Raw genomic sequence first — 15142 nt, forward strand, 5'->3', positions numbered from 1 at the left:
GACAATTTAATACAGTTGGAGAAGAACTAAAACTGAGATATATCCTCTTGTGCAAAGCCAAGTTTCTCTCAGTTGCCCCTGTATCTCAAAAATAAAATTCTACATCCTGCTAAGTATTACTATTATTATGTATCTCTGGCATGGAGTACTGAATACAGGAGGGAGGGACATGGCAAGGTTTTCATAAAACCCATTAAATTAATTTCTTTGAGACTGGAGTGGTAAAGCTGTGTGTAGTCTTAGACATAACTGGAATATATTTCTTTTTTTCAGTTTTGATGATTGGTCTTAAACAGAATTCCTTGGAATACAGTTTTATAATCTGAAAGGACCAGATTCACATCCATACTAATATGTGACCATAATTAAATAAATATTAACATGAAGTAGTTGAGATCTGATTTTATGTATAGTCATATTTTAAATAGTAGTGTTGTGTAGTGTGATTTGTCTGTGACTTCAGGAATGTATGTGGAAGTGAGCAGCCAGGAGACTGCAATGGGCCCACCATGAGTGTCATATGGGAGAGTTCCTCAGAGAACAGGAATGGAAACTAGAGGCCCCATGACTGCACACATAAATAACCAATTATTTCTATAGAGTATTGTTACAACCTAATGAAACTGCCCAGAACTGTCTTTAAAGCAAAAACAACTAGTTGTGATAGCACCATGCTTCAGGATCAGGTCTGCAGAACTGATGGTGATGGTCTGGTTACCTGCCCTTTAGGACCAGCTGTTAAGTCTGGGTGATAAATCGGTTAAGATCTGCTACATTTAAAATATAGGCAGTTTTGTCATAACGATTTGCCATATGTTCACACACCTCTTTTAGAAGGAAATTCAGGTCTGAAGGTACTCTGACCATTATTGCAGTCCAAAAGGCTCTACATTGAAAAAAAAGAAAACAGAAGAAAAAACCTTTAGTGATAACAGTAGTTTTGTGAGGAGGAGCAGTAGTAGTAGTACTAGTAGTAGTACTACTAGCAGTAGTAGTTTTAGTTTTACCAATGAAAGACAAGTGCTATTCATTCTGACAGTAGTGATATTCAGTTTCAGATGTTAGCTCTTGCTCTTCAAAAGGAATATAAATTCATCTGCCTGAAGAAGACGATGAGGACTGAGACCTTCTATAATTTACAGCTAGACATTTCTTGTTTAAGAAAAAAGTAGGTGGAGTTCATAGTGGCACATTAGGAAGGAAGGAAGTGGAAGATGCTATAAAAATAAGCATATTCCTTACCGTGGTTAGGTTGTGCTTGATAAATATCCATAGTGACCATGCAAGTGATAAACAGGGATATTTCCAATTTGCAATTTTTACTTTATCAGTCTATTGGGGCTGAACTTCTTTCATAATTAGGAACTTCTTCCCTGTATCTTTGCATTCTCTCTCAACATGGGGGGGATCTTGTGTGAAAGACACCAATTTGTCATCTGTGCTGTCATGTCTGTTTAAACTCGTGTGGTGAGTAGATGTCTCCCATATGGTGTAACTGTTTTGAATATTTACAATTGCTCAATGCAGGCAATACCAGTTGTTTTGTTTTTTCAGCCTTTTGCCAGCACCAGGTTCTTCCATGTAATTGTAAAGACCGACTCTGGTTTCTGTGACCTCCCCTTGGGTGTCGCTTCTGTGGTCTAATAGATCTTGTAATGAATCTGAAATATTGGAAACAGAGTGGACTTTCCTTTATTCATTTCATCCCATTACTTCAAGTAATATTTCACCCCTTCTCACCAGAATAGATAAAGTGATTACTCCAAGGAGAAGGCAACAGTGTATGAGGAGCTGTAGCTGTAGAAGCCTTCTGGGACTAGAGGTGTTATATAGATGTAAGATGTTGCTGATGTTTTTTTTTTCCAAGAATTTAGGGTCATCATGGATTTGTGTTTAGACGGTTAGCTGGTCTGATTAAATAAATAAGTATAATAGGTAATCCAGGGAGTATTAATTTTCTTGTCTTCTTTGGTAATCTTAGAGATGAGGAGTTCTTGAGAACGACTTTGTCCACTGGCATTGTCTCCAAAACCAGCTTTATCTCTAGGACAAGTTGGTCCCTTTACGCTCATCAGAATCTATCACAAAACAAGCACATGATGCATTTTCCTATCCAAAGAAATGTTTTGTATGACGGAAAACTCAAATCTGCCCTTTAAATCTCTAGTGAGAACAGAATAAAAAACTAAGCTCTGTTCATAGAAGATATGCATCGCTTTTCTTGAAGGAACTTTGGAAGTGTTTCATTTTGTTTCCTTGGTATAAATCTCACAAGAGGTTAATCATTTCTGAAAGTACATTGCTTTAAAAAAAGATATCTTGATCGTCCTCATGTAAAAGGGTACTTTATTTTAAAGACTCAATTTGAGCTTGGAACAAATTGATGAAATTGTAGTACAAAACCTTTAATGCATTAGAATGATTACATTTGGAAATCATTATGTATACAAGTAGTTATTACAGAAATAACCTTCTTTGTCAAGTATTCTTGGCGTGGAAGTAATCAGCATCCTATCCCATTAATTGTTTGAGAACTCTGAAATCTTTAATGAGGTTTTTTTCGGAAGGATTTCAGTCAAATGCAAATGATTCATTGAAGCACTTAATCATAAGACAAATAGTGATTCTTTAGCAAGTTTTTTTTAGTCACTGTAATAAATGTAGCATGTTAACCGTAGATACCCAGCTAACTGTTTCTCAGTTACTTTTCTCGCAGCATTTTTCTTTAAAGATTCATTGTTAGTCAGAAAGTCATAATGGCTGCACAGAGAAAGAAAATGCTTGACAGATGTCAAGAAATCTGTGTCTGATATAGCTTCAAATAGATTTTTTCCCTTTGAGTGTTTGAAAAATGAATTTATTTCTTCTGGTCGACAGAGACATATATTTTTCAACGGGTATTGACAATCAAATACTATCCTTTTTTCACAGGTCTGATTACAACAACGTCAAGAAAATTGGATCGGGAACAGCAAGCAGAGCATTTTTTGGAGGTAAGATTAAGTGGAAAGTATATGTTAAAAGGTTAACTGATTTTTGTAGTTTAAAATCACTTATTCCTGTTGCGGGAGAGTGGTATTCTCCCTTCTCTCGATGTATGACAGACTCACACGAAGCTGGGAATTGCCTGATTATACAGAAGAAATACTACATTTTACAATTCATAAGCACAGGAAAAAATTGAACAAATAGGCACAGCATGTTTTCCCCCTCTAATATGCTTCAGTTAAATCTTTTATTCTCACCCTTAAATTTTATTTGTGACAGAAGTTTAGAATACCCAGAGCAAAATATTTTTTTTTTAATTGGTGGAATCACCTCAGCCCTGCCAAGATTTTAAGTCTCATAGGTTAAACATGTTTCAAGTTTTGCATCTCAAATCTAACATACAAACTATTCTTTTGGATGAAGGCAAACTTTGACCTTGCTCACATTCACTGCTCATTGGAATCCATTAGTAATTTCTTAGCTTTCACTTATTGGGACTATCAATGACAATTTTCAAGTTAAAAATTGCCCTCTAAAAAGAGTGTCTGAACCATTCCCTTGGCCCTTAGATGAATGTTTCTCTTTATAAGTAGCTCAAATATGTTGGATATGGAGTGATATGCTTGTAAACTACTGGTTTTACCACATGTGTTTTCTTTCACATTGCTGTACACCATGCTGTGTTTTTTTTTTTTTTTTTTCCTTTGGGTAGAAGATCCTTGACTCTGTTCTCTTGTCTATTTGTGAAATAAAGAATTCTTGATTCGTGTTGGTACAAGTAAAAAAGAACCATATTGTCCCACATAATCAATCATTCCTACTATGTTTTTTAGGAAATTCTCTTCAAATCCATACAAGTTAAAGAACATCTGGACAAAATAGTTCCCAATGCAATCACTCTCTGGCAGCAAAATGTAGTAAAATATACTTTTGCCTATTCCATGGTTATTTTTGCTTGTTAGAATTCCCAAATTATTTTAGTTAGTGCAGAACACAGCAGAGAAGGGTTAATTTATAACTGTACAAGTTTGCGGGTTTTTTTGTTCTTTATAAATCACTGCAGATTCTTACACATTCCAGGCCATAAATAAATGGAGGGAAATAAAAGGATTTTCCCCTTTTTAGGATTTATTAAGTTGGAAAGTTAGTAATCATGTGTTCCAATAACTGCAAGCTTTCCAGTTTATATTGTCAGAGAAGATCACGAACTGAATGAAATTGGCATTGATTTTGAAATATATCTATTAATGAGAATCTTAGGTCTGTAAGTCTCTTTTGCATTTATGTTTTTGCCTCAGAGACCTCAGTGAAACATGCCAAATTCACATTTGCCAGAGGATTCCCATACAGATGAGGAAATGTTACTACTAATAGCAAAAAGAAAAAATAATTACTTATAGGAATTAGGCTTTAGTCATCAATACAAGTTAATATATTCCTTCCTCTGGATTTTATCTTGGTTGAAAAAATAGCCATCTGCAAGATTTTGAGGACTGAAGATGCACTAGAGGGATGTTGGTGTCATAGGGTGCTCCAAGGCTTGCGAATGGGGAGTGAAGTGGAAGGCAGGCTACGGAGAAGAGAAACACCTGAACAGGGTGTTCTGGAGAAGTGGGGAGAGGACCACACTGTTGTGAAACCCACCTGGGAACGGTGTGCGGGAAAGGGAATCGGACTGTGGCAGGGACACAGCCCCGATAGCCAAATTGACCCTTTGAGCTGCTGAAGAAGTTTTGACCATTGCCGCCTCTTGGGATGTGCGTTCCTGGGGATCAGAGCAAATAAGCTGCTGGGGATCCGGAGCCAGGCTGACCAAACTGTGCTCATTCTTGTGGCACACTCGTAAAACATTTTCTAAAATGCCTGGCTGTCTCTGTGTGTAATTAACCCCCTGGGAAGGCCTTAATTGCCGAGACAACCATGGTCTCCCAGTAGTACAGTATTTCCCTTCCGGCTTCATTTCATACACTTCTTCCAGTAGTCTGTCTGGTATAAAAGAGAGCAAACTTGGCTCCCTTTGAAAAGCTCTGATTAGTGCTTGACCTGGCAACCCTTGCTCCCCTTTGCTGAGTGCGTGTGTGAGGCACTGACAGACCTTTCCTAGATATAACTTTTTAATTATTTTTAATAAGCCTGTCTTTTCCCTGCCTGAATTTGACAGGGTTGCTATACCCATACTGGTCAGTACTTACTGAGCAAATTCCATTACTAACAGTATTTCCACCTCTTTCGCAAAAGTTGTTAGGAAAACAAGGTGAAATAAGATGGCAGATAGTCATTGTAATTGTGTGTAGTGCCAATGCTCATCTCCAGACTGCCACCTGTGATGGCTTAGGGTGGCTCTTCTGGAGTTGTCTGTCCCTGTCCATATTGGAAGAAACATGAATTATGGACTGGATGTGTATTTTTAAGGCCGCCATGCTTAGGAAAGGTGAATCTAAGTGACTCCCCTTGTAAGTACACAAGAAGTCTGTTGCAAAGTAAGTACTGAGCCCAGGTCAGTCGTGCATCTCTTCTTCCTTCCTCCTTTAATTATCTTCTTTGGAGGTATGGGCCTGTGTCCATGTGACAGTGGACGTTTAACAGTACCCAAGGCTGCTGTCACAGGACTTGCACTTACCAGAGAGTCTGTGCCAAAGTGAGCGCTGAAACGTGTCTAGACCCTGAGTTAAAAGATGAATGAAGAAGTCGGAAATAGACTCCCCTTTATAATAATTGAGAGTTTTTGTTTGTTTTGGTAATGTTGTTTGGGGAGGGGTTTCGTTGTTGTTGTTTTGGGCTTTTTGGGAGGAGGAAAAAATATTTCTCCCAGATTTTTCATTGATTGTGGCATTGTCGGTGCTATTTTTTTCAACTCCCAAGTTGAGGGCTTCATTTTTTTTGACGCATTTGTAATGTCTTGCAAGGCAGCACGTTTTATTCAGTGCTTGTTATCAGGGAGAATTTTTCTGCTTAGGTTTAAATTGGATGTCACTGGATTTTATACAGGATAGGCTCTTGCTTTAGTGGATTCTTATTAATGAAATGGTTCTGCCTGAAATGGGAAAAAAATGACTGCTTGATTACATTACTTTCTCACATGAAGCAAGCCAAAAGCATTTGTTAAATTAAAGATTTAACAAATCTTTAAAAGATTCTGTAGTTGAGATGAAGTATTTAAATATCCATCTGAAACAAGAAAGGTAATTCTGAGATTTACCTTCTTGCTTTGCAGGCAAATTAAATAGCAATGTATTTCGAAGTTAGGTGCAACTGCAGGTTTCAGGTGATCTGTCTTTATTCTCATTCAATAATGTCTTTATCCTCTTTCAATAATTGGACATATCATCCTCTTCTTTCCTTCTTTTACTTCCTTCTTCTTCTGGGTATGTGTTGTCTTCTAATAATTTCTATGTTAACACTTAACATTCTGCTCTTGTATTGTGCTAATTTACTAAAACGAAGAAACTAGAAGTGGAGACTATTAGTGGAGTTTGAGCTATGGAAAAACAGAGAAAATAGCCTGTCTGCTTTTTCTGCCCACATTTTTTGTAGATGCCTCCTAAGCCTGGTCTGACAGCTTTACAAACTCTAGTGATTTTGCTATGTGATTTTATGCAAACAGCTGCTGGAGTGATGGATGTCCAATAATAAGTGTAAAAATTAAACCTTTACATGCAGGATCTCCATCCTTGTGTTGTGTCAGCTGATTTTGAGATGTTCAGAATATGAATAATTCCTGGTCTGCTTTCCAGTGTACTTGTGCAGCTTGATGGGAGAGGATTGTTGAATGCAGGCTACAGTTCATTGACTTGCACATTCAGCCTGGAAAGTAGATCTGAGTACATGCTTTCTCACCCTGAATGGTTTCTGAACACACTGTTGCAGATGCTGAGTTACTTATGCCTCCAGCACGGAAAGCCTTTGCAAAACGCACCCACTGCTGGGGAGTTCAGTTTGCTTGGAATTGCTGGGGCAAGACCTGTCTTTAGCAAAAGAATGAGCCAAAAGAGTTACAGGCTTCAGTGTGCAATTCTAGCAACAGTCTTTCTTTGAAACTTTATGATTGGAGGGATAAATTATCTGTAGTGAGAGATGACCTCTTCATCCTCTTGATAGCGGTATATCGTAAGTTGGTGCTTTTAAAGTGCTGAGGCTATTTAGTCTCTTCTTCGTGAGTGCATGTGGTGCAGGCTTTTAAGTCATTTAGCCAGTTTTGAAAATTGTATCCATAGTATCTGTCTGTTCCTCCAAACTATGTTTAAATTTACCACTGTAGATTCATTCAGAAATTAACTTTTAACATTTGTCATGGTGGAAAACTTGTCTATTCAAAGCCTCTCTAAAGAATAAAAATAGTTGCTGATAAGCGTGGTCAGAACTTTAAATCTCTTCAAGAGTGACAAAGCAACTGAAGACAATAGGTTTAAAAATACTGTTACAACAGCCTTAGCCTTTCAAGGTCGGAGTCATGTACCATAATTAATGAGGAGGAGAAGCGGGAGCAGAGTATTGGCTTAGTGCGGCTAATTTTTAGCCAACTTAGTGCTATCAGAATAGTAACAGTGCCTCTCAAGTGCCTTGCTTTTGTCACAAATCAGTATATACAACCCTCATCAATCTTCCTGCTGTGATGCTTGAGCATAGCTCTGAGAAGGATGTCAGTAATGGTGCAAGGGGTTGTAATGAAGATAAACTGGTAAATCTGATGTGTGTCAAAATACATGGGCTGAATGAAGCATATTGGTTTCTATTTACTGTAAGTACACTAACAGGGTACAATAAACTGTATTACATGGTATGTATTTATATGCAGTAATTAGAGGGAAGCATAATAATCTGCTGTAATTGTAGCCTTCTAAAAAGAATTCAGATTTCCACTCATTTAATGAGAAGTTGTAATTGTGAGGGGAATTTTGATGGAGGGACTCTCATTTTATTCCACTTGGAATTTGGTCTGGAATATCACAGAGGAAATTGCTGCTGGAAACCTTATGGCCACAGTTTGCAGAGGAGAGGGGGGTCAAAATATTGAAAAGTAGCATTTTAAAATAGATCTGCCTTTCAGTTCTTCCCACAAACACCACGCTGGGGGTTCAGCGTTGGACTGGCGCTGCGTTCTCTGCCATCCTCCTCTTTTTCTCCAGCATCTCCTACGCAAGAACTTAACAGATTTAACCTTGTTTTGCTTTTGAGCCTATTCAGTTAGGCTGTAGGCTTTGCTAGTGGTGATGCCTGAAGTCAGTGGTCCTTTGTGAGAAACTGCAGTGTTTTCTGAAGAATATAGGCAGCCGCGTGGCAATATGCTCATGTCTATTTTTGCAGGAGAAGTACAAAAGCTGAAGTTCATTGGGTTTATGTAGCTGAATAGTACTCTACAGAACATTGATTGCTTAAATCCTGGATTATGAATCTGTGTAAGCATTTGTTTCATGGATCTTTAGCATTGCCCACATTTGGCAGGGAAAGCTGCATTTTTTCTTGGTGACATGCTGGTGATGGGGTAAAAATGAGGCACTGTGTCTGATTGAACATTTTGTCTGAGGTTTAAATGGCTCCAAAGGCACATGCCTTTCCCTTTTTAACATTGAAGCCTATCAGATGATGCAAGGGAAATTAAGAAAAATCAGTAAACAGCCTCTTATTTCCAGCTTGAGCTTAAAAATTATTACTGGCTGTGCTTGCTGGAAATAAGACAACTATTTTTTATTATCTTGAGGACACCTGAAAGGATTTTTAGTGGAAGAGTCAGTATGCAGAGGCAACTTTCCAAAAAAGACAATGAAAGCTGCTTCATGATGTCAGCTTCAGATGGTGACATGTTGAACTTGAATGTCAACTTCAAAGTTGGGGGAAAAAGGCAAAGGAAAAAAGGAAAGAAAGGGAAAAAGGAAAGAAAAGGGAAAAGAGGAAAAGAAAGGGAAAAAAAGAGAAGAAAGGGAAGAAAATAAACAGTTCTAAAAAAAGTCAAAAGCTTGTTCATCTCATACTACCTCTACATGGGTTTATCAGCAGAGGGTGAAGCTGCCTGCAGGACAGGTCAGTGTGGTGGTAGAGAGACCCCAGTTCCTGGCGTAGAAGGGACATGCTGAGATCGCTCATCCCACGCTGCAGATTTCCATTCTGCACCCTGTGTTCTTTGGGAGCTGTTATTCTGCACCAGCTTTCTAGAGATGCATGGGCTGCACTCACCCCCTTCCCCCTCCTCTCCCGATTATTATTCTTTTTTCCATCAAGTTGCTATTTTCAGAAGTAGCCAACAACTTTCCAAAGGCAGGAGGTGACCAGAGGTTAAAACTCTCTCTCAGAGACAAATTTGCATATGACATTGCACACTGCTTCTCATGTGTATTCAGGCAGAAAGTCTTACACAGCAAAATATGGGAAAAGTCCTGGTGTGATTCATCTGTCTGCAGTGATAAGTGATCTCCTCGATTAGACTACTGTCTCTAACTAAAGTGATCCGATAAGATGAAGAATTATCAAGTTCATCACTGAAAATATTACTAGTTCAGTTGTTAACTGAGTGACCTCTGTGCAAGAGATATGAACAGGAATTTTAAACTGCAAAATAATTAAGGCATGGTGTTTTTATGGATTATTCTCTTTTCTTTGATTATTGCAAATTTCAATAGCTCCCAGATGTCCCTTTATTTTAGATAGCAACTTGAGAAGTAACACAGACGACGAAGCATAAGCATTGGGAAAACTGAGTTTAATAACATTTTTCTTCATGCATTTGGAATTTTAATTTTGTTTTCTTATTAAGTAAGAAAAACCTCCTCATAAAATGATAATAATAGGGCAAAATAAGTTTGAATTAAAAAAAATAGAGTTGTGCATTTAAATTCCTTAATGTTCCATGTTAAATTCAGGTAGCCGATAGGAAATGTACACACAACTCTGATGACATAATATATACCGAAGGCAAGGGGCAAGAATGGGTCCACATATATCAAATAGTAGCAGTGACCCTCAGCTCGTTTCAGTTATTCAATGAAATACCAATAGCCTTGAGAGACTGGATGCGCAAAGAACGTGTGTGACATTTCCACAAAATTTGTAGACTTTAAGTCAACACTGAGGATGCTTTGTTTGGTTTTTGCCTTGTGCTTATGGTTGATTTCAGTCTTCATTTTTTTAGAGACTATTTATCTAATTCTTTTAACTTTCTCAAAATTAGATTGTTTCTCTTAAAAATGTTTTGCACATGCTAACACCAGGATGATGTCAAGGATAAACACACACTGACCACTCAATTAGTACATCATTTATATCCAAGTATCTGATTCTGGCCTCTCTTGGAGAGCGCTTAAGCTGTCCAGCTAATCTGATACTGTATAGAAGTTCTTACATGGAAGGATTTTAGTCTAGCATTAAAAATCTCACGCTTGTGTGGTTAATCCATTCTATTGATTCGGGATACCAATAGTAATGAAGAAAAGCAGTCCTCTTTTCTTTTAGAAGTTTAATGAACTTCCTAAATCAAAAATCTGCATAAGTCAATATGCAAGACTTTGCGTTTTTGTTATGAATGCTTGACAATTATAGAAATGAGTCAAATAGTTTATAGACCTTTCATAGATATATTGTAAGCATGTGTTAATTTATTTGGGTATTAAAATAAAAAAGCACAGCTGATTTATTATTTAGTCACTCCTTAGCTCATGGAAGAGATTTGATTTTCCCAGTTCATCAATACAGACGATGACAGATTTGCCATCTACAGTGGAATATTGCCCCAAGTATATTTCCCACAAAATCATATTTCACCGGACAGCGAGTCTGCTAGAAATGGGCAGGAACCAATTGATATTATGATCCAGGTTTAAAAACCTATTAGCCATTTAGACGAAAATTTGACCCAGTATAAAGATACAGATGATTTTGCAAGTACTAATTCCGGTTCATATTTTGAAGAGCATGGCAAGATCAGAGTTGGCTAGGGCTAGGGCTTTGGTTCACACACTGCAGTCTACCACGGTTGTTGTGTCTCATTAAAAAAATCACATTTCTGATTGCCTAGAGCTTTGCCTTAGTTAAGGAATGATTTGCATATATCTGGAGTTTGCAGAGGAGAGGGAGCTTGTTTTACAGATTTCATGAATCACTGACCTGAACTGTTGGGTCATGAAATGAAGAAATGAAAATCCGCAAAGCACAGCGCTGTCGGCTTTTTCATGCTGGGCATCAAATATCTCTTTTAGGATTTTCCTTGTGGATCCACAGCAATCCAGCAGCAGGTCTTGGCTTTAAGCACCTCATTGCATGCAAACATGGAAGGAGATACTTAGCATATAGGCTTCATGTGCTGTCTTATTAGGCATTTTCCACCTCTTTTAAAGGCATAACAGAGAAGGTGGAATTGTGCCAGGAAACAAATCCAGCCTGCGGGCTGCCACCCTGCAAGGTCCTGAGCATCTCCTGGGAGCCTAGAGGTGTATCAGCATTTCCTTGACCCTCTGGACCTAATTAAAATCTCACCGGGCTTAGCATCATGCAGTTGTGAAGTCAAGTAGTGCAAGAAACTGACCTTTTGGTTAACTAGCATTATTTTAAGACCTATGCGATACCACTGTGGAGAGGGGAAAGGCTTATTTATTATCCTGGAGGCTAGTTGAGTTCCTTTGCTTACCCTGAGTGGTGTGCTTAGTCCAGCTTCAGTAGCATTGATTTTCTTGAAGTTATCCCTGATAACACCCAGAACGAGAGAATTAGACATGAGCGCCAATGGCTGCATTTCCCTAGATATGGCTGAAAATGGGTGAGTGAACACATTAGAGAAAAGCAATTTAAAATATACCCAACACCTGTTTCTTCTGCTCTGTTTGCAGAACTACGAGATGGCAGAACATTAGATCAATGCAAATGGGATGGAAAAGTATTATTAAAACACGAAACATTATTGTGTGGTTTGAAAATTAGGTCTGCACCCATGTGTTAAATGCTGTTGAAACAGAGAGGGATATATTAATGGTCTTTCTTCTCATTTTATAAATCATTCCTCATGCTAAGCTTGTGAAGGAAAATTCTGTGGTTAATCTATACCAAGTTATTCTTTTCTGTCAGGATTTAGGAGTTTGGTCTAATGTTGCTTTCTCGCTGAGGGATTAGCTCACAGATTCGCCCAGGGTTAACAGGTTCTTTTCTTCATTGTATGTTTCTTAAGATCTGTAGCTCTCTTTTTTTATGAGCTGGAGCCCACCTACCAGGCCCAAATTGGTCAGATATACTCTTTCAGGGTGTCTCTTTTGCCAGGCTCCGTGCTTGGTGAGACAAAGAGTCATTGTGAAGGGCACGCTGCTTTGCTAAATCTTCACATTTGTTTTATGAATGTACCAAAGTTTTAATCTTCTGCAGAAGCAGCAGGAAATCTTTCACATGATTTTAATCTATTTTAGATGTACAGAGCCTTTGTGTTATCTGAAGCATGTCTGCTTTAGTGCTATATTGTGTTTTCTGTAGCATTTGCAAGACCCATCAGCTGCCAGACTGTTAATTTATGTCTGTAAGTGTGTGAGCACACAAACATGCACGCACATACACATACATACACATTTTGTGGAGGTCTCAGTTTCCTGCCTTCCTGGCTAAGACCAAGCTGAGCATTGCATTTAAGGCAGGGGAGCATCTTCTTCCTCGGTTAGGAATACATTGCATCTGTACTAAAATCCTTTCTGGGCATAGGAAATCCTAGTATGCCTTTTAATTAATCCATCCTTTAGAAACATGCACTTAAACAAGTTTTGCATCCATTTGTCCTTTCTCCCAGGGCGATCTGTACTCAGCTGTTCAGAATTCATGCTTGTTATCTCTAAAAAAAGTCAATTCTGGGATATTTTCACAGCGACTTCACTTGTTGCCACCGTTCATACGTGCCAAATCCAGCTACCCTGCAATACATCATGTAGGGATCCCAACACTAAATCTCCAATTCCTTTGACTTGAGTGGACTTTGGGTTGGTTTGAGACATGCTCTTTGATCACAGGCTGTTTCAATGTCCATGGAGTCTGACTGGAGATGGTTCCTAGGGCACCTGCAGCTTAAGCGGTCCCTTCCCCAGATCATCTTCACTTGTGAGCACTTCGGTTTACAGACAGCCTCTCTACAAGGGAAAAACTAGAACAACTATTTCCTTTTGCAAGTTCTATTAGATTTTACTGTCTTCCCTACAGCTCTCTGTTCTTCAATATGGTGAAGATCATCCTTATTCTTGAGGTCCCTTGAGTCATACTGTCCGTCTAGAGTCACATCATCTGGGTTTTGTCAGTGCATCTTCCTCTGACTTTTTTTATTATTTTTTTATTGTCTCCACCTTGTTCATGCTTTTATTATCCAGGGTCTCATAATTTCCAGTATTGGTGATGTACTGAAAACTCTTCGTTGCCCAGAGCTGCCCCCACCAGTCCGTGCACTTGGTGAGAACTTCTTCCTCATATACCTTGAATACTCAATATTTTCTTTTGAGTCTCATCACATCCCTTACAGTCTTCTCACCATAGCCTGTAATATCATTCAATAATATGTATTTTACTTTTTCATCTGTTCTTTCATCTTCCCAGATTGCCACCCTGTCCCTCCACCACATAATCCTTCAACATTCAGCTTGAGCAAAAAAGACATACTGGAAAGGGTGGGAAAATGTCATGCAAAAACATGGTAGTCTGAAAACAATTGTTTATTTTTTATTTTATAAATAATTTGCTATGGCAAAAGTGCAACATTGTGTGAAATGTGCTGAAATACGATTGGAGTATTCAGCATAATTTGTAACATGCCACAAAGTATTTACTAGACACTTAGAGATAAGAAAACCTCTAATCAGGTTGAGAATCAGTTTAATACGCATATTTGACACCTTTTTTCTCCCTAAATATATTATCATGGAACATAAGAATCCTAATGCTTTTCTTATCTGACTTCAGCTTGATAATAATCAGAGGCCAAACAATTCTTTTGCTTTTTATGAAGATGTGATTTAAACAGAAAAGTACAAAGGCCCTGAAGCATCAAGTGCTATGAAATCTGCCCTCAAAAGCAGTAATTTTCTTTTCCCAGCCTAACAAATTTAAGCTGTCAGGAAACAGATTAATCTCCTCATTCTCAAATGTAATATTGCTGTTTGCTAATCTCTCATGATACAGAGCCATTGAAAATGTTATCATAGCAGTTCTAGAGTACATTTTATGTTTTGGCAAAAAATAATACTTTCTTTGGCAAGGAATATTCTAAATATTCAAAAGCAAGGATTAACATGAATAATTGAGAGCAAAAATGTCAGAATCAAAATAACGAATTATTTTTTCTCACATTCCCTGGGAAAGTAAAAAATACAAATATTACTAATAGCAGTCTGTCAATTTGTGGCTTCAACTTTTCTGAGGACCAGCATGTTATCTTTAATCCAGATACCAACAAATAGCTTAATACTTTCTGTCATAGCCTCTAATATATTTGTTTTTCTCTGTGAATCTTGTTTCCTTCCGCTGTCCTTCCAGATAATTTTTAAGGTGTTGTATAAATAAAAATGTGTTCTTAACCATCAAGGCCAAACAGCTATTTTGAAGACTTAATTGAAAAAAAACATGGAGAATTTAAACATGTGGGTTTATATTGCCACACTTTAAAAAAAAAAAAAAACACCACATGACCACAGTTTAAAAAACACTCAGAAAATTTCTAGAAAGTCATAAGTTTTAGACTACACATTTTAGCTAAGCAAAAATGATTCTTTATTATGTGGTACATCAAAGTATGCTGAAATGGTATGGCCTCTGTTGACTGAGAGAGATGCAGAAGGCAATGAAGCAAGTGCATTAGCTTGGTCTCAAAGGAAGACCATAATGTATAGCAGAAGGAATAAAAATGTTAACTGACATGTGAGTTTCACTTGCATGTAGTCCTTATCCTCCTCACCAAAACCCTGGTGTTCAAATGGACCTGCACGAACTCTTTCTGTGTAGCTTTGGCCATATGTTTGTGGGATTACATTGAATACTAAAGCCCAGGTTTTGTCTTTTTTTCATTGGCATTTACCAAGTATATGTACAGTTAAGGATCTTTTACTATTTTTGTTGCAAACCACTAGATACCATCTGAGTGCAGTCTTAACTGTAGCACCTCAGCCAGGGAACGGTATTTTAAAAAGTAAAATGGTATTTGCTTAAAATGTCT

At 37.9% G+C, this 15142-nt stretch overlaps 1 protein-coding gene across 4 annotated transcripts in view; it reads left to right on the forward strand.

The window, feature by feature from the left end:
- Positions 1 to 15142, forward strand: part of FAT3 (FAT atypical cadherin 3) — a gene marked incomplete at both ends in the record, with an annotated part of 322494 nt that overhangs the window by 185453 nt on the left and 121899 nt on the right. For all 4 annotated transcript variants that reach the window (XM_082330644.1, XM_082330646.1, XM_082330645.1 and 1 more), the window contains one exon: positions 2932 to 2993. In XM_082330644.1, coding sequence (XP_082186770.1) covers positions 2932 to 2993 — 62 coding nt within the window. The remainder of the gene's footprint in view (positions 1 to 2931; positions 2994 to 15142) is intronic.

This window comes from Platalea leucorodia, assembly GCF_965183815.1.
Source record: "Platalea leucorodia genome assembly, chromosome: 2".
Lineage (NCBI taxonomy): Eukaryota > Metazoa > Chordata > Aves > Pelecaniformes > Threskiornithidae > Platalea > Platalea leucorodia.